The following is a 21,193-nucleotide window of genomic DNA, read 5'->3' as shown; positions in this document are numbered from 1 at the left end:
TGAGACAATGCACTAGTGCATTGCCAAGGCTGTTTGTCTTTGGGTCCTCAAGGGATGTGGGATAAACTCCAGGGTGTGAGGCTGGGCTTCAGGAATGGTGTGCTGGCCTTGGAAGGTGGAAGGCAGAGGACCCAAAGTGAGAGTCTGTGGCCACATTTACACCAACCTACCTGTAAGCACCTGAATTGGTTTTAAAAGCTGAAAAACTTCCCACATGTATTGGCTAAAAGAACACATAGTTTCATTACCTGTGTTTTTTCAAAAGTCTCATGTTCCCAGTGAAAAAAATATAAAGGATAGTTACAAGCGTTTAGTGAATAGACTCCATAATCTTCCAGGAAGAAAACTAGGTGGACAGTGGGGTCTCATCCCACAAAGCCTCCAGCAGGCTCCATTTAAGTTCATCTGAATTGGATCATGTGCTATCCTGGACTCTTACGTGCCCTTCTCTAGTGGTTGCTAAAACTAATTTATTTACTTATTTATTTACATGTAGTCTCTCTGTTGCCCAGGCTGGAGCGCAATGGTGTGATCTCAGCTCACTGCAACCTCTGCCTCCTGGGTTCAAGCAATTCTCCTGTCTCAGTTCCCCAAGCAGCTGGGATTACAGGCACCCACCACCATGCATGGCTAATTTCTGTATGTTTAGTAAAGACAGGGTTTTACCATGCTGGCCAGGCTCGTGTTGAACTCTCAACCTCAGGCGATCCGCCCACCTCAGCCTCCCAAAGTGCTGGAATTACAGGCATAAGCCACCCAGCCAAACTTCATCTTTTTGACATAAAATCACAAAAGTGGTAACTGTTAAATTATTTGGATTTTATAATAAAAGTAGTCCATTGTAGCAAGAAGATTTGGAAGATTCCCAAGGTAAATCCCTTAACTGTGCAGGTTGGGTCCTAGATTTGAAACAGAATTTATGAAGCACCCAACATATACAGGCCATCACCACGGTGGAAGAGACAGGCCTGACCTCAAGGAGCTGGAGCTGTTAGGGGGAAGGAGGTGATGAGGGAGGACTTCCGGGAGGAAAGGAAAGCTGACATCAACCAGAGCAGCCAATCACTAAGGGAAGATAAAGAGGTGAGCATCTTAGCAGAGACTAGCACATCTGCAACCCTGAGAAAAGATTCTGTAGTGAAAGACCCTGCGGAGTGATTAGGTCCAGGTGTTGGGTGATGACGCTTGCTGAGTGAAGTGTTTGAACATAGGGGCGCCACTGGAGAGTGCAGACCACACCGTTCTGGTTCTTGGTTACTGCAAAACAAACCACCCAGAAACTCAGTGACTTGGTAGAAACATCTTTCACATTTTCCACCTGGACTTGGCTGTGTGGTTTCATGGGAAGACATCTGTAGGGCTTGACGAGGCTAGACATGTGCAAAGGCTCACTCACATGGCTGGCTGCAGATTCTGGTGTTGGCTGGGTGTTTAGCTTGGGCTGCTGACCAGAGCACCTGCCTGTGGCCTCTCCACAGCTTGGGCTTCTCACAGCATAATACTGAACCCTATATATACTACGTTTTCCTATATATACAAGCCTATGATAGTTTAATTTATAAATTAGGCACAGCAAGAGATTAACAACTAATAATAAAGTAGAATAATTATAATAACATGACAGTAGAACTGCTCTTGCAATTTGGGGTCATTATTTAGTAAAATAAGGGTTACTTGAATACAAGCACTGCCACAGCCTGACAGGTGATCTGATAACTAAAATGCCACGTAAGTGACTCACTGGCAGATGGTGGATACACTAGACTCAGAGATGATTCAGCAAACCACATGAAGAGCAGGAGGGCATGCGACTTCATCACACTATGCAGAATTGTGTGCAATTTAAAATGTAGAAATTGCTTATTTCTGGATCCATTTAATAACTTTAAAGTGCAGTTGACCATGGCTAATAGAAATTGCATAAAGTGAAAATGCAGATAAGGGGGGACTACTGTACAAACTTAATTTTTACTTACATAATGTTCAACTGGGAAAGATGCGGAAAAGGAGAATTTTGCTGCATATATTCATTCAGGCACACTGACTTCTTTATCTTGTACTTTGCTTCACTAAAGCACAGCACCAAGTTTGTCCTAGAAATCATATCCATTTTGTTGTTGTGATAGGACCCTGGTAGTTAAGTTAGGGAAGTCTCTTATTTTTCAGACTGGGATGTGATATACATCACGGACATCCACAACCTGGTAGCTAGTCACAAAGACCCACCTGGACGAAAAGGAGATTGGGAAATTTGGACGAGTTATGTGCCTGCAATAAAGTGAAACTGGTACTGGTGAACAGACTACCAGCCTGTGTGATGTGTCAGAACTATCTAATAGGGTATGACTTCATTCAGGCCTATCCATAGTACTCTGAAAAGAAACAAAAACGCCTCTGAAGGTTGCCTTTTGGACACAATTCTTCCTGCATTCATCTTCATATGGTTTCTCTCCTAAGTGAATTCTCTGATTCACTGTGAGGGTTTATTTCTGCGACTGCCTTCTTACATTCACTACCCTCAATTGGTTTCTTGTGTATCTCTGATGTCAAAAGGGGTAATCTTTTTGTCAAAAGGATTTCCCAGTTATTACATCAATAGGGATTCCCCTCTCCCTGAATTTTCTGGTATACGCTTAGGGTTGACTTCTTATGTAATTTCCCATATTCATTGCATTCATAAGATTTCTGCCTACTGTGAGTTCTTTGATGTATTCTGAGGTTTGATTTCTGGCCAAAAGTTTTTCCACATTTACTACACTGAAAGGGTTTCTCCCCTGTGTGAATTCTCTGATGATCACTAAGGATTGCTTTCCGGACAAACTTTTTCCCACATTCATTACATTTAAATGGTTTCTCCCCAGTGTGAATTCTTTGATGCGCTCTGAGGGTTGATGTCCGGGCAAAAGTTTTCCCACATTCACTACATTTGAATGGCTTCTCTCCTGTGTGAGTCTTCTGATGTTGAATGAGATGGTCTTTTCGCCAGAAGGATTTTTCACATTCGTTACATTGGTAAGTTTTCTCCCCAGTGTGAGTTCTCTGATGTATTCTGAGGTTTGACTTCTGGCCAAATGTTTTTCCACATTCATTGCACTGAAAGGATTTCTCCCCTGTGTGAGTTCTGTGATGATCTCTGAGAGTAGACTTCTGAACAAAAGTCTTCCCACATTCACTACATTTATAGGGTTTCTCTCCTGTGTGAATTCTTTGATGTCCCCTGAGGGTTGACTTCTGGACAAATGTTTTTCCACATTCATTACATTTATAGGGTTTTTCTGCTGTGTGAATTCTCTGATGAGTACTGAGGTGTGACTTCTGGGAGAAAGTTTTTCTGCATTCACTACATTCAAATGGTTTCTCTCCTGTGTGAGTTCTCTGATGTTGAATGAGATGTCCTTTCTGACAGAAGGATTTCCCACATTCATTACATTTATAGGGTTTTATCTTCAAGTGACTTCTCTGGTGAACTCTGTGAACTGACATCTGGTAGGATTTCTTATTTTCATGATATTCAGAGGATTTAACCCAACTCTGTGTTCTGTCACTACATACCACTGGATTCTCTTCTGTGACAGTTGTCTGAGGTTCAGTGAGGTGTGCCTTTCTGTTGAAATTATTTCCACTTGAATTTAATTCATAATATTTCACACCCATGTTACATTTATTATATTCCTCCACAGTTGACTTCTCAAAGGATTTCCCGTATTGATTAAGATGAGGATGTTTCTCCCCTGTGCCAGTTCTCCTGTGGTCAAAGAGAGTTGTCTTATCACATTTTTTCCTAAATTCATCATCTTTACAGGATTTTTCTCCTGTGTGAGGATTCTTATGTTTAACACAGCAAGCCTTATCATTAAAGGCTTTTCCAATTTTATTACATTCAAAAGCTTGCTCCAAAGTTTGAAACTTTGAATGCTTGGGAAGATTTTCATTATAACTGAGAGCTTTCATATTTTTATTATGTTCATAAAATTTCTCCCCAGTCTGAGTTTTCTCAAAGTTAATTTTGAAAGGTGAATTCTCACATAGATTACAGCAATCTACTTTCTTTGTTGAACAGTTTCTATTATTAATGATAAATTCAGAAATACTTTGCAAATTCACTCCCCATGAGTCACATTTGCAGGACATTTTTGTTGAAGCAACAGCAGCTACATGCAGAGTAAATGGTTTCCCTAAAACTTTCTCTTCCTCTCTAGTCAATGTTTTATTATTGATACATATTACTTGCTGCAAGTGTTTGTCTTTGATGTTCTTGTCCTGCTTGATCAGGTCATCACCTCTGTAATCTTCTAAAACAGAAATATTGAAAACATCTTATGACTCTTACATCTTTTATGGGTAGGGCTTATCAACATTCAGCCTATGTTGCACTTAATTATTTGATTTCTTAAGATTAAATAATTCATATATATGTGTATATTAATATATATCTCAGAACACCCCCCTTTAAAAGTAATATTGGTATAGTGCAAATGGAAAAGGAAACTGGTAACAAATACACATTTTGCATGTGATTAATAAGATCTTCCTAACTGGGTTGATAGAAGAAAGAAAAGAAAAACTTAGAGTTTTATAGGGGTGGTTATTTTAGGGAGTAGGAAAAACAGATAATGGGATAAATACAGCAAAAGCCCTAAATGTAAGTAGTATAACAAGGAAAATCAGGAGGTAACAGAATTTTTGGAATAGGCCCAACACGGAACGGGTTTAGAAGAAGAAAGTAAATTACACTCCAGGTCTTGACATTATCTAGATTATAATGGTTAGAATAGTTTATTGTCTACATTCTTACAATTTGATATCCCTCATCAGTTCTTCAACATCAAGTTAAATTTATAACATAACCAACTCCTTTATGACTACATAAAAAATGGTTACACCTCTAACCCCTCTTATGATTGTGATTCATAGAAATACAAGCAAATATAAAATTGTTGAAAATAAAATCCATTCTTGCAGCTAACTTAGATGCCCTGCTCCACTCTGGCTGTCATGCCGTTGATTTATTCCATCAGAACTAAGCAATAAGTGAACCTGATCATTCCATCCTAAGTTTCTACATATCAATCTGACATGAGGGGTACAATTTTAAATAGGGTATTACAGAATGTTTTACTGTGAAAATGATGGTTAAGAAAGGTCTGGATACTTTATGCATTCTAAATGCCTATCCTTGACAGGTCATACTGCAAATATCATCTGCCACTTCTTGCTTATCTCTTACACTTTATCAAGCATGAAACAATATCTACTTGCATAAAACTTTCACGAGCAACTTAATAGTAGTAAGTGAACACTCATGGAATTAGAAACCATGTCATGAAACACAAATGGCTCTGAAAAAAATCCCTGTTTATCTCTGCTTGGTTACAAACTCTATATGTTTAGAATTCACCACTCTCCTAATACTTATGTTATCATTTCCTTGATTTTCTTTATAGTTTTATAACCAATACATGAATTCCTAAAAATGTAGTTGAATTTTGCCTGCTTCTGACACCTTTACATAAATATAACCATATACACATATTTTTTGTTTTCTTTTGCTTAATATTATGTTTATAATCAGTGTACAAGATTTTATGTGGCTGTATAATTTTTTCCTTAAGGAATACAGCTATTTCTCCATTCTACTGTTGATAAGCACAATTTCTACCAAACATAAACAATACTACCATTAATATTCTTTTATGTATTCCAGAGAACACAATCATATCTTTTTGTCAGTCATATGATTAGAAAAGGTATTGCCTGGCTACAGCATATGCAAAAGTTTACCTTGATTAGAAAACATCTTCGTGGGATGCAAAGGCATAAGAATGATATAATGGACTTTGGGGACTCAGGGTGGTGAAAGGATGGGAAGAAGGAGAGGGATAAACGACCACAAATTGGTTTCAGTGTATACTGCTTGGGTGATGGGTGCATCAAAGTCTCACAAATCACCACTAAAGAACTTACTCATGTAACCAAATACCACCTGTTCATCAAAATCCTATGGGAATTAAAAACAAATCCTCCTGATATCACAGTGGTTTTACCAGTTTATATTTCCAGTCAGTGGTTAAGGGTCTCTAACATTCCATATCCTCACCAAGACTTGGCATTGCCATATTTGTTAATCTCACTTCATATCTGTTATTTCACCTCATATCTCACTTCATATATTATTTTGTGCTCCATGTAAATTAATGAGATTGAACACATTTTCTTTTCTTTTTTTTTTTTTTTTGAGACGGAGTTTCGCTCTTGTTACCCAGGCTGGAGTGCAATGGTGCGATCTCGGCTCACCGCAACCTCCGTCTCCTGGGTTCAGGCAATTCTCCTGCCTCAGCCTCCTGAGCAGCTGGGATTACAGGCATGCGCCACCATGCCCAGCTAATTTTTTGTATTTTTAGTAGAGACGGGGTTTCACCATGTTGACCAGGATGGTCTCGATCTCTTGACCTTGTGATCCACCCGCCTCGGCCTCCCAAAGTGCTGGGATTACAGGCTTGAGCCACCGCGCCCGGCCCGAACACATTTTCAAAGATTTACCGGCCATAGTAAAAGTTCCTGTTCAATATTTTTGCCCATTTTTCAATTGGGTTGCCTACCTTTAACCATAATGACTTGCAGAAATTCTTTATATCCCTTTTTTCAGGAAGCATGTCCTTTCTAAGTTATTCGCACTATATACATATTATGCTACTCAATGGCTTGTCTTTTCACCCTTTGAATACTATCTTTTATTAACAAATTTCTTACTTTTAATGGAATCAATTTTATTAATCATTTTCTTTTAACTGCTGCTTTTTGTGCCTTTAGGCTTTCTAAGAAAAGTCTTGGAATATTCAGGTGTTCACCCCCTAAAGTGACCTGGAGTCTAACCACTCCTGCAGAATTCTGTTCACTACTGCTCAGTAACTCACTTGGGTGACTCTTGTTTGAGAATTCCTCCTCTGAGAACCAAGGCTCTGCTCCTCGCTCCAACTTGAAGATCACCTCTGGTTTGAAAAGGCAGTACCCTGTAAATAAAGAATAATCAAGGACTTAGGCCAGATATATAAAATTTTAGTCTCCTAAAGTAGGAGAAAATACAGCTTTGGAAGCAGTATCCTGAAAGTGCATTATCGTTGGGAGCTGACAATACATTTTTTCTAGTCCTTGACAGGGCTTAATTACTCCAGACTCTTGAATGAAAAGCCTAAATAACATTAAAATTTAAGTAAATTGTTCACATGTACTGGCACTTAAAAAAGAAATATTTTCCATATGGAGTTACAAGGGTAGGTTATGTTTACATGCTCACCCACTGAGACGAGGTGGCTGTAATTCTCCAGCATCACATCTCTGTACAGATTCCTCTCAACAGGGGCCATTTGCTGCCACTCCTCCTGGGTGAATTCTATAGTCACATCCTTGAATGACACCGATTCCTGTAACAGTACATTTCTATTCAATCTGAAGCATTCAGAATTAGATGATGTAGAAATCACCCATGAAATCAATTTTTATCAAGTTCAACTCTAAAAAGCTTAAACAAATATAAAGGATGCCTACTTTGAATTTAATCTTATCTTATACTTTGAAAGTATTAAACTAGTAAAAGTTTTTATAGGCCAGGTGCAGTGGCTCATGCCTGTAATCCCAGCACTTTGGGAGGCCAAGGTGGGAGGATTGCTTGAGCCTAGGAGTTTAAAACCAGATTGGGCAACACAGCAAGGCCTTGTCTCTAAAAAAATTTTAAAAATTAGCCAGAGATGGTGGTGTGTGGCTCTAGTCCCAGCTACTTGGAAGGCTGGGGCAGGGGGATTGCTTCAGCCCAGGAGGATGAGGCTGCAGTGGACCATGATCACACCACTGTATACCACCCTTGGTGACAGAGCAATACCTTGTCTCAAAGAAAATGTTTATAAATGATCTATATATATTCATGAGTTATATACATAGATGATAAATAGATACATTAGTAAAACTTTTTTTTAATTCTTATTTTTGTAGCCAAAAAATGCAAATAAACTTCCTACAATTTTTATTCCAACCCAATAGACTACCCTGGGCATACCTCAGGGCAGGGATCAGCAAATCATGGCCTTTATGCCAAATCTGGCTTGCCAGTTTTTTGTTAATGTGTGGTCTATGTTGCCTAGGCTAATCTTGAACTCCTGGCTTCAAGTGATCCTCCCATGTTGGCCTCCAAAAGCTCTCGGATTATAGGTGTGAGTCACTGCATGTGGCCACTTGCCACTTTATTTAAATAAAGTGAACTGGCACATAGGCACACCCAATCATGCTGCATTGTTTATGGCTGCTTTTGTGCTGAAATAACACTGAGAAGTTCCATCAGAGACCTTATGATTGTTAAAACTGAAAATATTTATTACTTGCCCTTTACAGAAAAAATTTACCAACCTCTGGACTAAATAATTAATTAAAGTAAAGATAAAGAAAGTATACAACAACAACAAAGAAAACATATTTTATATACATAGGGATTATGCATATTGAAAATAAAAGGATGGAAAAAGACATACAATATAATCAAAACCAAAAGATAGCTGATATGATTGCATTTAATATCATATACAGATTTTAAGGTAAGAAAGAGGTATAAAAAATCAGTAACAATTTGTAATGATAAAATGGTCCTTTCAACAGAAGATACAACAAACCCAAATTGGTATGCACCTGGCAAACATAGCTTCCCAATGTAATCATTTCTCATTGTTCACAGATTACGTATTTGTAAATTTACATACTAAAATTATTTGCAATCTCAAAATCAACACTTGCCGTTATTTTGCAGTCACTTTTGGACATATGCAGGAAGGTAAAAAGTTTGAATTGCCTGACCTACATGTTCCCAGATGAGGCTGAACACAGTGATAGGCTTTTTTGTTTCAGCTCTGATACTGTAAATAAGTGTTCATTTCTCAATCTATATAGCACCATATTTACTGCATTTTTGTGTTTTTCTTGATGATTTCACTTTCTAAATGACCCATATGTATAGCATTTACATGCTTGCTGTCTAGTGTGCCTATGTGCAAGAAGCTTGTGATATGTCTCATGGAGAAAATATCTATGTTAGATAAGGATCATTCAGGCAGTAGTTATGGTGTTGTTGGCCATTAGTTCAATCTTTGTGAACCAACAATATTAAATAATGTGTCTTTATGCATAAAGATACATAAAAACAAGATTATGTACTGACTGGTTGACAAAAATGTGACCCGAGGCTTAACCCTGTATTTCTCCGCTGAACAATGGTTCAGTATTTATTAGTTCAGTGTTTGTAGTGACTTTTGGGAACATTACTACTGAGGATAATGAGAACTGACTGTATATAAACAAAAGTTGACAGAAATGAGATACCAATCTACAATTATAATTAGTGATTTTATGTAACTCTCCCAGTAACTCATAGAAAAGCGGATTAAGAAAAACCAACAGGGATATAGAACAGGAGTCAGTGAACTATAGCACAAAGGTCGAACCCAGCTCACCACTACTGTTTTTTTTTTTAATAAAATTTTCATGGAACATAGTCACATTCGATTTTTTTTTTTTTTTGAGATGAAGTTTTGCTTTCGTTGCCCAGACTGGAGTGTAATGGCATGATCTCAGCTCACTGCAACCTCTGTCTCTCGGGTTCCAGTGATTCTCCTGCCTCAGCCTCCTGAATAGCTGGGATTACTGGCATGCGCCACCATGTCTGGCTAATTTTGTATTTTTAGTAGAGATAGGGTTTCTCCATGTTGGTCAGGCTGGTCTTGAACTCCCGACCTCAGGTGATCCGCCTGCCTCAGCCTTCCAAAGTGCTGGGATTACAGGCGTGAGCCACTGTGCCCGGTCTTCATTTGTTTATGTATTATCTATGGCTGCTTAACTCTACAGCTGCAGAGATTGGTAGTTGCAACAGAGACTGTATCTCTCACAAAGCCTACTATCTGACATTTACAGAGAAAGTTTTCTGGCCACTGACATACAGGATTGAAGGTATAATTAACCAACCTGACTGACATATATAGAATAACCTCTGCATAATGTAACTCTCTGGTGTCCTTTGCACATTAAAAAAAAAGGCAGTCTATCTCACTAAATTGCAAAAAGTTAAAATCATACAATGTAGCTTTAGATCTCAGCTCGGAGATGTAGAGAGCTGATAAAAGCAGTGCTAACATCCTTACGAGAACGATGTGGGGTAAACAGAAAATTAATATCCTTTTTTTGAACTATTAGGAGAGAGACAGGTACCTGCCAGGAGAATCAGAATGTTCTCATTTGCTTACTGGAGCAGATGCTACTGAGCTCCATCTAAGACAATTAGGAAGAAAATTACTAGAAAAATTTAACAACCTGCTAAAGGCAAGTGTATACTAGTGTGAGTATGTGAAGTCCCCAGGAGCTATACACATAGGAGGATTTTCACCTTGCTACAGGATCAAAGGGAAAGTCAAAAGAGAAATTAGGCTGGGCATGGTGGCTCACACCTATAATCCCAGCACTCTGGGAGGTTGAGGCACGCAGATCACTTGAGGTCAGGCGTTCAAGACCAGCCTAGCCAACATGGTGAAACCCCGTCTCTACTAAAAATACAAAAATTAGCCAGGCGAGGTGGTGCATGGCGGTAATCCCAGCTACTTGCATGGCTGAGGCAGGAGAATCACTTGAACCCAGGAGGCAGAGGTTGCAGTGAGCTGAGATGGTGCCACTGCACTCCAGCCTGGGTAACAAAGCAAGACTCAGTCTCAAAACAAAACCCCAAAAACACAGAAATTAGAACATACATTGAGATTACTCACCATGAATAGACAAAATACCAAAATGCATGGGATGCAGATAAAGCAGTGCTAAGCATGAAATTTATAGCTGTAATACCTATATTAAAAACAATCCCAAATCAATATCCTAATTGTACACTTGAAGGAACTAAATGAGGTAGGGAATTTACTACTAACCTCACAGAAATGAAAAAGACAGTAAAAGAACACAATGAACTGTATAATAACAAATTACATAACCTAGATTAAATGGACAAATTCCTAGAAACACACAAACCACCAAAATGGACTCAAAGAAAAACAGAACATCCAAACAGACTCATGTAAGAAGACTGAATCAGTAATCCAAATCCTCCCACGAAAGAAAGGCTCAAGACCAACTGGTTGGTCTTTAAATGTTTGGTGAATTCTACTCATACTATAAGTTACCTTGAACCAAAGCCAGATAAAGAAATCACCCCAAAACTATCATCAATATCCCTTCTGAATATGTGTTTTCAACAATATACTAGCAAACCAAATTTTGCAACAAATAAAAAGGACTATACACCATGACCAAGTACAATTTTCCAGGAATGCAAGGTGGCTCACCATAAGAAAATAAATCAGTGTAATATATCACAATAATAAAATGAAGAAAACAAATCACATGATCATCTCAACTGATGCAGAAAAAGCATTTGACAAAAACATCCTTTCATGATAAAAACATTTAACATAGTAGGAATAGAAGAGAACTGCCGCAACACAACAAAAAGCATTTCTGAAAAACCACAGCTCACATAACACACTAGGCTAAAAAACAGGAAGATTTTTTCCAAATATCAGGAATAAGATGGGGATGCCTCCACTTTCATCATTTCTTTTTTCTTTCTTTTTTTGAGATGGAGTCTCACTCCAGGCTGGAGTGCAGTGTCACCAGGCTGGAGTGCAGTGGTACAATCTTAGCTCACTGTAACCTCTGCCTCCTGGGTTTAAGCAGTTCTCTTGCCTCAGCCTCCCTAATATTAGGCTGGGACTACAGGCGTGCACCACCACACCCAGCTAATTTTTGTATTTTTAGTAGAGAAGGGATTTCACCATGTTGGATGTTGGTCAGGATGGTGACCTCGTGATCTGCCTGCCTTGGCCTCCCAAAGTGCTGGGATCACAGGCGTGAGCCCCTGTACCTGGCCTGCTTTCATCATTTCTATTCAGTATACTAGAAGTTCTAGCCTAAGACAAAGAAAAAAAATGTATCCAAATTAGAAAGAAAAAAGTAAAACTATCTCTACTTATAGACCATGAGATTTAATATATGGAAGACTAAGGAAGAGACAAAAAACTACTAGAGCCAATAAATATATTCAGGAAAACTGTAGGATACAAGATGAACACACAAGAATTATTTATCTCTCTGAGTACTGGCAATGAATAATAAAAAAGAAAACAATTTCATTTACAACAGAGCAAAAAATAATGAAATAGGATATATTTAACCAAGAAGGTACACGACTTATATGTGAACACTAGAAAACACTGCTAAAAGAAATTCAGAAGACATAAATAAGTGGAAAGACACCCTGTGTTCATGGATTGGAAGATTTAATATTAAGACGATAATACTCCCAAAAGTGATCTACAGATCCAGTGAATCTATATCAAAATCCCAATGGCCTTTCTGCAGAAATGCTGAACCTACAATTTATATGAAATTGCAGAGGAACCTGAATAGTCAAAACAATCCAGAAGAAAAAGAAAAAAATTGGAGGGATTACATTTCCTGATTTTAAAACTTATTATAAAGCAACAGTAATCAAGACAGCGTGATACTGGCATACATACAGACATACAGATCCACAGAATAGCACTGAGAGCCCAGAAATAAACCCATACATTGACCATTTATTGGAAAAAAAAAGTTTTCAACAGACTTTTTTTCCTAATAAATGGTCAATGTAATTATTCCTAATAAATGGGATAACTGAATCTCATCAAAAGAATGAAGTTGGACTTTTACCTCATACCAATTTTAAAATTGCCTCACAATAGCCAAGCATGGTGGCTCATACCTGTAATCCCAGCACTTTGGGAGGCCGAGGTGGGCGGATCACCTGAGGTCAGGAGCTCAAGACAAGCCTGGCCAACATGGTGACGCCCCGTCTCTACTAAAAAATTAGCCAGGTGTGGTGGTGAGTAATTGTACTCCCAGTTACTCGGGAGGCTGAGGCAGGAGAACTGCTTGAACCTGTGAGGGCAGAGGTTGCAGTGAGCCCAGTCTGTGCCACTGCACTCTAGCCTGGGTGCATTCAGTCTCAAAAAAAAAAAAAAAAAAAAAAAAAAAAGAAAAACTCCAAGGCTATACTACCTCACAGGTATATTTTTCCAAACATTTAAGGAAGAAATAACAGCAATCTTAAACTCATTCAGAGAACAGAAAGTGAATACCTGTTTCCAAACTAATTTTTTGAGAATATAATGTTGATGCCAAAACCTGATGTTACATGACGGCAAAACTGCAAGCCAGTATCTCTCCATTAACGTAGATACAAAAATATTAGCTGTCTTTATTGCAAAAAAAATTTTGCACATTTAAAATCCAAAAAAATCCACAGATAAGCTATTAGAATGAATAAACTTTGTAAAATGCCTAGGTATAAGATGACTACTAAAAAATTCATTGTATTTTAATAAACTAACAAAGTGGAAAATGACATTTAAAAAGTAGTTATTTGTGCTATTATCAAAATACATCAAATACCTAAGAATAAATCTAATAAAAGATGTGAAAGACTTCACCTCTACTCTGAAAAACTCTCCATCAGGATTTTCTATGAAAACTGATAAAATTTCCATGAACATGAAAAGGACCTAAAACAGTAAATAAATTCACTATGAATTCCTGACTTACTATAAAGGAACAGTAATGATGACAATGAAGTACTTGCAAAAAGATCAAATAACTGGACCAAAGCAAGAAAACACAGCCTACATTAGACCTGCATACAGGTCACTTGACTGACAAAAGACACAACTGCAGTTCAGTTGACAGAGGATGGTCTTCCTGACAAATGGTGCTTCAGCAACTGGATATCCATATGGAAATTTGAACCGTGACACTCACCTTATACCAAACACAAAATCTTACTCTATGTGCATCAAGCTAAAATAAACAAGGATGTAGTAACAATAAAGGAGAATATCTGTATGATCTTTGAGTAGGGAAAGAGCTTTCAAATAGAACTGCCATTAAAGAAAAGACAATTCTGACCTTTATTAAAGGTAAAAACTTTGTTATCAAAGATATTGTTTAAAAAATGAATAGGCAAGCCACAGAATCCAAGAACATTAGTAATGCATGCATGGCAAAAAAACATGTTCTGATAATATTGAAATAATTTCTACTTAAAAGCAAATAACCCAATTAAAACAGAGTTGAATAGGTACTTTACATAATACATAAAAGGAATGGATGTCTAAATGGTCAAAACACAAACAATGGTGCCCAACATTAGTATTTATCATAGAAAAGCAAATTATAAATTCTGATGAGATACCACACTATGTAGCCACCAGAATAGCTAAAAACAAAAAGATTGACAGTAACACGTGTTGGTCAGAATCTGGTACAGCTAGAATGCTAGTGGGAATGTACACTGATTCAACCATTTAGGCAAGCTACTCATAGTATGTATTAAAGCTGAACATATGTTTCTTCTATGAAGCGGCAATTCCATTTCTAAGTAAATCCCAAAAACAATGAGGACATACCAAAAGACACAAAAGAATATTCACAGCAGCCTTACTCCTGATAGTCTGAAACAGGAAAAACAAATGAAAAAAAATGCACTAAGAGGAGAATGTGGAAATAAATTATGGTCTATTCAAATAATGAAATACAGCCCAGCGGTAACGGAAATATTAAGGTATACAGCAAAACTGATGAATCTAAAAAATGTTATGTAAAGCCAGACCTCCCACTCCCTTGAAAACTGAAAAAGGGTACACTTTGTATGATTTCACTGGTACGGTATTAAAAAATGAATTTATCTTTTTTCCTAACATGTGAGGTCAGAATAGTGGTTGTCCTTATGTCCTTATAGCATCCTTATACAGTGGTGCTATCTTAATCTGGGTGCTAAATTGCATGAATATACACATGTAAAAATCCATCCAGTTACACACTTAAGAGTGCACTTTACTGGTATTACAACTGTATCTCAGTTAAAGAACTAAGTTTTAAAAAGGAAAGAAGAGGCATACAAGAGAAAGAAAAATCTAACAAAATATATATAGTTGGTAATTTGGGAAGGTGGGAACCTTCCACATATATAATAATATATTTATATATTATTTCTTTGTATCTTTCTATATTTGAACAAATTCTGAATTCCTTACAGGAGAAAGAAATTTGAACAGACTCCTACAGAGGAAAAATGATGTAAGGACAGACATCTAAACCACAGAATAAGGCCCTTCCCTCACAACTCTCAGAAAGAACCAAATCTGTTGACACCTTTTTTTTTTTTTTTTTTTTTTTTTATGACATAGTCTCACACTGTCACCCAGGCTGGAGTGCAGTAGCATGATATCGGCTCACTGAAATCTCCACCTCCCAGGTTCAAGCGATTCTCCTGCCTCAGCCTCCCAAGCAGCTGGGATTACTGGAGCCTACCATCATGCCCGGGTATGCCCGTTTTTTGTTTTTTTTTTGTGCGAGCAACATGGTTGTTTATTCATCCGGGTACAGGCGGGCTGAGTCCAAAAAGAGAGTCAGTGGAGGGCAGTGGGACAGGAGTTGGTTTTGAAGGTTTGGGGTAAGCAATGGAAAGTTACAGAAGTTACAGTTCAGGGCAGTTTTTGCAAGTTGGGAGGGGTCACAGGGTCTGGAGTCATGAGGTTGACCAAGGTCAGTTATAAAGTCCAACTGCCTTATCAGTTGAGATGGGAATTAGGCACCGCAAGGGTTGATCTTTCTTCTTCTTTTTGTGGTTTTCCAGTTACTTCAGACTTTCGAGTTCCAGGAACTCATCTGGAGTGTAGGTGCAGGTCATGGACTACAGTCCATGGTGCAGTGTCTCTCTTTTAGTACAGATGGGGTTTCACCCTGTTGGCCAGGCTGGTCTCGAACTCCTGACCTTAAGTGATCCACTCGCCTTGGCCTTCCAAAGTGTTGGGATTATAGGCATGAGCCACCATGCCTGGCCCCTGTTGACATCTTGATCTCAGACTTCTGGGTTTCAGAATGGTGGGAAAATAAATTGCTGTTTAATCTACCCAGTCTGTGGTTCTTTATTACAGTAGCCCTAGCAAACTAATACCCCGCGTCTGGCTCAAACCTTTATCTCCATCCCCTCTCTTATTATTCCCTAAGAGGAAGTTCAAACTGCAATGGGCAAAGATTCTTACTGGAGCTTGCATGCCTTGTTTAGCCCTCTCTCAAAATGCAGTAACCTCCTATACTGCAACAACAAAAACCTCACCCATTTTTCAGGACAAAATCCTTTTAAACACTCCACCTCTGGTCAGTGGAGCCTACACCACCAATCTGTCCTTTCTTTGACAATCTGTCTACCTGAAACTCTGCTTCCACTACCTGAAAAACTGTACTAATCAAAGCCTGAGTTTGGCACTAAGCCCTCTAATTCCACTGAGGAAAAAGCAGAAGCAATATACTGCATTTATTTCAGGGCTGTTATTAGAAAGATTTGCACTGACACTTACATGAAGACCAACAAAGACATTTCCCCTGACTTTGATAACTCTAGATTCCATGAGGAATCAGTCCAGTTTAAGCTTCTCATCAATGCAAATCTGGAAACAAATATTGTCTGTCTGACTCTCTGCCATGGCTATCAGAAATAATGAAAACGGCAGTTCCATTTTGGAAAATCTGTAACATCAGGCGGCCTGCACCTTTCCACATGCCAATTCTGCTGTGCTATTGCTCTGCTTTTCTATATATTCCTTGGATGATTTTAACCTATTTCTACATTTCCACATTATTATGAGGACCCTTAAACACCTCTAAAATCCATGATGAAAAAGGTGTTAGTAAATAACTCACCTGAGATATGTTCATGTTCTGCTGCTCCTCGAAGAGTGTGGAGAAGTGTAGAGGACAACCTGAAGGTGAGGAAGGGGTCATGAGATCTGGGCAGCCTCTATCTCACCTGCCTACCAATGTCATCACACCAGCTGGGGAAACAGCCTCTCTACAAAAAATGTTCCTTTGACCCTTAAGAAGGGATAGGAAGTATTAGAGAGAAAACACCCCCTAAATATGTGCATCTGTAACATGATCATGTGGATGAAACCTTGCTGGGTTTTTTTTTTTTTTTTTTTTTTTTTTTGAGACAGGATCTGGCTCTGTTGCCCAGGCTGGAGTGAAGTGGCGCAATCTCAGCTCACTGCAACCTCCACCTCCCAGGTTCAAGCGATTTTCCCACCTCAGCCTCCTGAGTAGCTGGGACCACAGGCACCTGCCACCATGCCTGGGTAATTTTTGTATTTTTTTGTAGAGACGAGGTTTCGCCCTGTTGCCCAGGCTGGTCTCAAACTCCTGATCTCATGCAGTCTGCCTACCTTGGCCTCCCAAAATGCTAGGATTGGAGGGGTGAGCCGCTTGCTGTTTTTCATCAGGTGACTATAGATTGTTTTCATATTGATTTATTAAAAATGTATGTCTTTTTTGAATAATTAACAAAAACTAAAACAGGATTAACATTCGTTCTCTGTTAATATTTACACCAACAGAAAACACAAAACTGAAAAAAAAATGAGATGCTGAAAAACAGACTATTTTAATATCTTTTTGTTCTAACTTATAGTTTCTCAAAAAGAATTTTGGTAAGATACTTGTGGTGACTCACCTGTGACAGAGTGAACAGCACTGTGCTTTGCTTCAAGCTCTGTCCTTTGTGACCACGGACAAAACCATTCATCCTAGTTTCACTACTTTTTTAAGGTTTTAAAAGAATCAGAAATAGAAAGCCTTTCCTGTATTATCATTTTGTGATTCCACAGGTTCAGGATAGAGGCAACCTTAGTAAATCTCTAGATGCTACATGTACGTGATGGATGTTGTGTGACAGTGATTCAGAATCTGGAAAGAGTGAGTCAAGAACGAAAAAAATGGGGGCTCTGTGAGGAGAATTAGAGACAGAATTAGAGACAGCCCTGGCTGGTTATGCCTTCCTTGGAGACCACGCAGAAAAGCCCTCCAGTAGTAATGTGGCTTTTCCTGTGCAGTCTGACAGTCACCCATGCCTCTCCACCCCAGCTCACCACCTTCTGCAAGTTGGCCCACAGCGTTCAGTGTCACACAATCTGTGATGGCTTCTGGATGCGGCGACATCACCAAGTCCGGCGCTCTCTAGGCAAGGGTTTGAAGAACTGCTGCTGGTGTGGCAAATCAAGATCTGCTCCTTTCTGGGTTCTTCTGCATCTGTTCAGAAGCCCTGGTGAGGAGGTCTCTGTCAGAGGGCAGTTCTTTGGCTGGACTCCTGTTCCTGGGGCCTCCTCCTTCCTGCAACACAAAGAGCTGCTTTGCTCCAGAGAAGCTGGGGCTGAGGCCTGAGGCCTGGGTAACAAATTCATTTTAGTTGAAACTTTCATGGAAAGCAGTGTTCTTCACCTCAGTACGACTGACATTTTGGGCTGGACAATTCTCTGACATAAGGAGTGGTCCTATGTATTGTAGGATGTTCAGGAGCATTTCTAAACATGCACTAGACACTAGGACACCCCTTCACCCTGTTGTGACAATCAAAAATGTCTGCAGGTCTGGTGTGGTGGCTTATGCCTGTAATCCCAGCACTTTGGGAGGCCAAGGCGGGTGGATCACCTGAGGTCAAGAGTTCAAGACCAGCCTGGTCAACATGGTAAAACCCCATCTCTACTAAAAATACAAAAAATTAGCCAGGCGTGGCAGTGCATGCTCAGGAGTTACTCAGGAGGCTGCGGCAGGAGAATTGCTTAAATCTGGGTGGCAGAGGTTGCAGTGAGCGGAGATCATGCCACAGCACTCCAGCCTAGGCAACAGAGCAAGACTCAGTCTCAGGAGGAAAAAAAAAAAAAAAAAGTCTCCAGACGTTTCCAAAGTTCCCTGGGGAGCAAAATCCTCCTAGTGAAGAACAACTGATATAAGGCCTTAAACTTGGCATCCATTAGAACCCACTATCCATGACTACAGCCTCCAGTCACATCAACTACTGAGCACTTGAAATGTGGCTAGGGCCTCATGTTGAAATAAAATTTTGGAGAAAACCACAGAAAGTTCTTAAAATTAATTTCATGTTTTAGATTTTCATGTCGCTACTAGTTTAACACTTAAAATTACCCATGAGACTCAATTTCACTGCCCTAGAATATCAGACCGACTTCTAAAGACAGAGACAGCAGGGACAGCACAGGAGGTGGCAGGAGCTTCAGTCTAACCGAAAGGCTCTGGAGACATCCCAGAAATCCCACAACAAATACACTTGCCACATAGTAAGATTCTGTCCACGTTGACTTCACAATCATGGTCCTGAGGTTTTGGGGACAAGTCATTCACCTAGTGCTGTGAAGGGTGTAATGCTGGGTTAGGTAGGTAGGCCATTACAAACAGCCTGATTTGGGGAGTAAAGCATATCTGTATTGGCATCCTCGCTCCCTCATCGTTTGTGAGCTTGGTGCTATCATTTCACCTCTCCTTCTTCATTTTTAAAGATATACTTATAAACAGGGTGGTTGTGAGAATTAAACGAAATGCTACATGAAAAGAACAAAGTGTCTTCCAAATACGACGGGAATCTACCTTCACATGCTGCTTAGTAGCTAGCACTTAGCTAAATCCTTTACAGGTGATGCCTTATCTCTGCACATCACAAAGCAGTTTTTACTAATATCCTCATTTTCTTTTTTTTTTTCTTTTTCTTTTTTTTTTTTTTGAGACGGAGTTTCGCTCTTGTTACCCAGGCTGGAGTGCAATGGCGCAATCTCAGCTCACTGCAACCTCCGCCTCCTGGGTTCAGGCAATTCTCCTGCCCCAGCCTCCTGAGTCGCTGGGATTACAGGCACGCGCCACCATGCCCAGCTAATTTTTTGTATTTTTAGTAGAGACGGGGTTTCACCATGTTGACCAGGATGGTCTCGATCTCTTGACCTCGTGATCCACCCGCCTCGGCCTCCCAAAGTGCTGGGATTACAGGCTTGAGCCACCGCGCCCGGCCTAATATCCTCATTTTCAAACGCTCAAGTGACAGAGCCAAAATTCACCAGGTCCTTCTAGCTCCTAGGCTCGGGCTTTCAACACAGACCCACTGGCCGTATGCGCTTTGTGGCAGGTTCATGGCCAACACAATAAACACGCATTCCCCTACTGCCGCCAGCACCGCGTTTCCTGACGCCTGGCTGCACTCTGGCACCCACACCTCGGCCGCACCGAGCATCCTCCCACAAGGACTCAGCCCCTCCTACACCCCCGGAGCCCGCCCCCGCCAGCCCTTCTCAGGCTGAGGTCCGGGCCCAACCCGGGCACTGGGAGCGGAGGGCCTGCTTTTGGGGGAGTTCCCGGGACGTCGCGTTCGCACCCCCTGCAGCCCATCCCTCCCCGCAGGTCCGCAAACCGCGCGGAGCCCCGACCCTCTCACCTGAGCTGCGAACCCTCCGCACTGGCAAACACCGAGGGAATAGCTGGCACGGGGGGCTGACTGCGCACGCGCAGACGAAACCGCCGCGTATCCGTTCCCAGCATGCTGCGCGGCAACCCGTAACTCGCAAGGCTGCGTTTCTGATAGGTCGGGCGCCCGCTCGCGGTGTTTTTTTGTTTCCCCATCAAGATCACATGATGTAATAACATGGACTGTCCTGGTAACCAGAGCCCGGGTTCTGTCAGAGCCCCCGGAGGTTGTAGGTTAGACTTGATGACATAACAGCAAATGCAGCGTGTGGTTGCAGAAAACAGGAGCCGTGGAAGACGTTTGAAAACAATTGGGAGAATGTGTATACGGACTGGAAATTAGAATTATGAAGGAAAGTAACTGTGGCCGCATTGAGGGGTTATCTTGCTTATTCATAAAGAGATGTATATTTAAGTGTTTAGGGTCGTTTATGTTTGTAAGTTTTTGGGTTTTTTTTTTTTTTTCAATGAGACTAAGTCTCGCTCTGTCGTCCCAGGCTGGAGTGCAGTGGCGCGATCTCAGCTCATTGCAACCTCCGCCTCCTGGGTTCAAGCAGTTCTGCCTCAGCCTCCCGAGTAGCTGGGACCACAGGCGCGCGCCACCATGCCCAGCTAATTTTTGTATTTTTAGTAGAGACGGGGTTTCACCGTGTTGTCCAGGCTGGTCTGGAACTCCTGAGGCCTCAAGTGATCCGCCCGCCTCTGGCTCCCAAAGTACTGGGTTTACAGGCGTGAGTTACCACGCCTGGTCCATTTGTCAGTTCTTTTTAAAAATAATTAA

General features: G+C 40.2%; 1 protein-coding gene across 4 annotated transcripts; it reads right to left on the bottom strand.

Moving 5' to 3' along the window:
- Window positions 1–804: 804 nt before the first annotated feature.
- On the bottom strand, window positions 805–20,462 carry ZNF510 (zinc finger protein 510). 4 transcript variants are annotated; one of them, XM_032268521.1, is made up of 6 exons: window positions 20,384–20,462; window positions 18,036–18,276; window positions 16,816–16,874; window positions 7,295–7,421; window positions 6,915–7,010; window positions 805–4,292 (listed from the first exon to the last, which is right to left on the bottom strand). In XM_032268521.1, exons 2-6 carry the CDS (start codon window positions 18,103–18,105, stop codon window positions 2,593–2,595), a joined length of 2,052 nt encoding a protein of 683 aa, XP_032124412.1. In that variant the 5' UTR covers window positions 18,106–18,276; window positions 20,384–20,462; the 3' UTR covers window positions 805–2,592. The 4 variants fall into 4 exon arrangements, with proteins under 4 accessions (XP_032124412.1, XP_032124414.1, XP_032124413.1 ...); XM_032268523.1 differs by having other exon boundaries at window positions 805–4,289; XM_032268522.1 differs by having other exon boundaries at window positions 18,039–18,276; window positions 20,384–20,451.
- Window positions 20,463–21,193: the final 731 nt, after the last annotated feature.

Source organism: Sapajus apella, unplaced genomic scaffold, assembly GCF_009761245.1.
Source record: "Sapajus apella isolate SASKATOON/1434 unplaced genomic scaffold, GSC_monkey_1.0 scaffold182, whole genome shotgun sequence".
Taxonomy (NCBI): domain Eukaryota; kingdom Metazoa; phylum Chordata; class Mammalia; order Primates; family Cebidae; genus Sapajus; species Sapajus apella.
The sequence above is the reverse complement of the archived record's forward strand: the minus strand, read 5'-3'. Positions and strand labels throughout refer to the sequence as shown.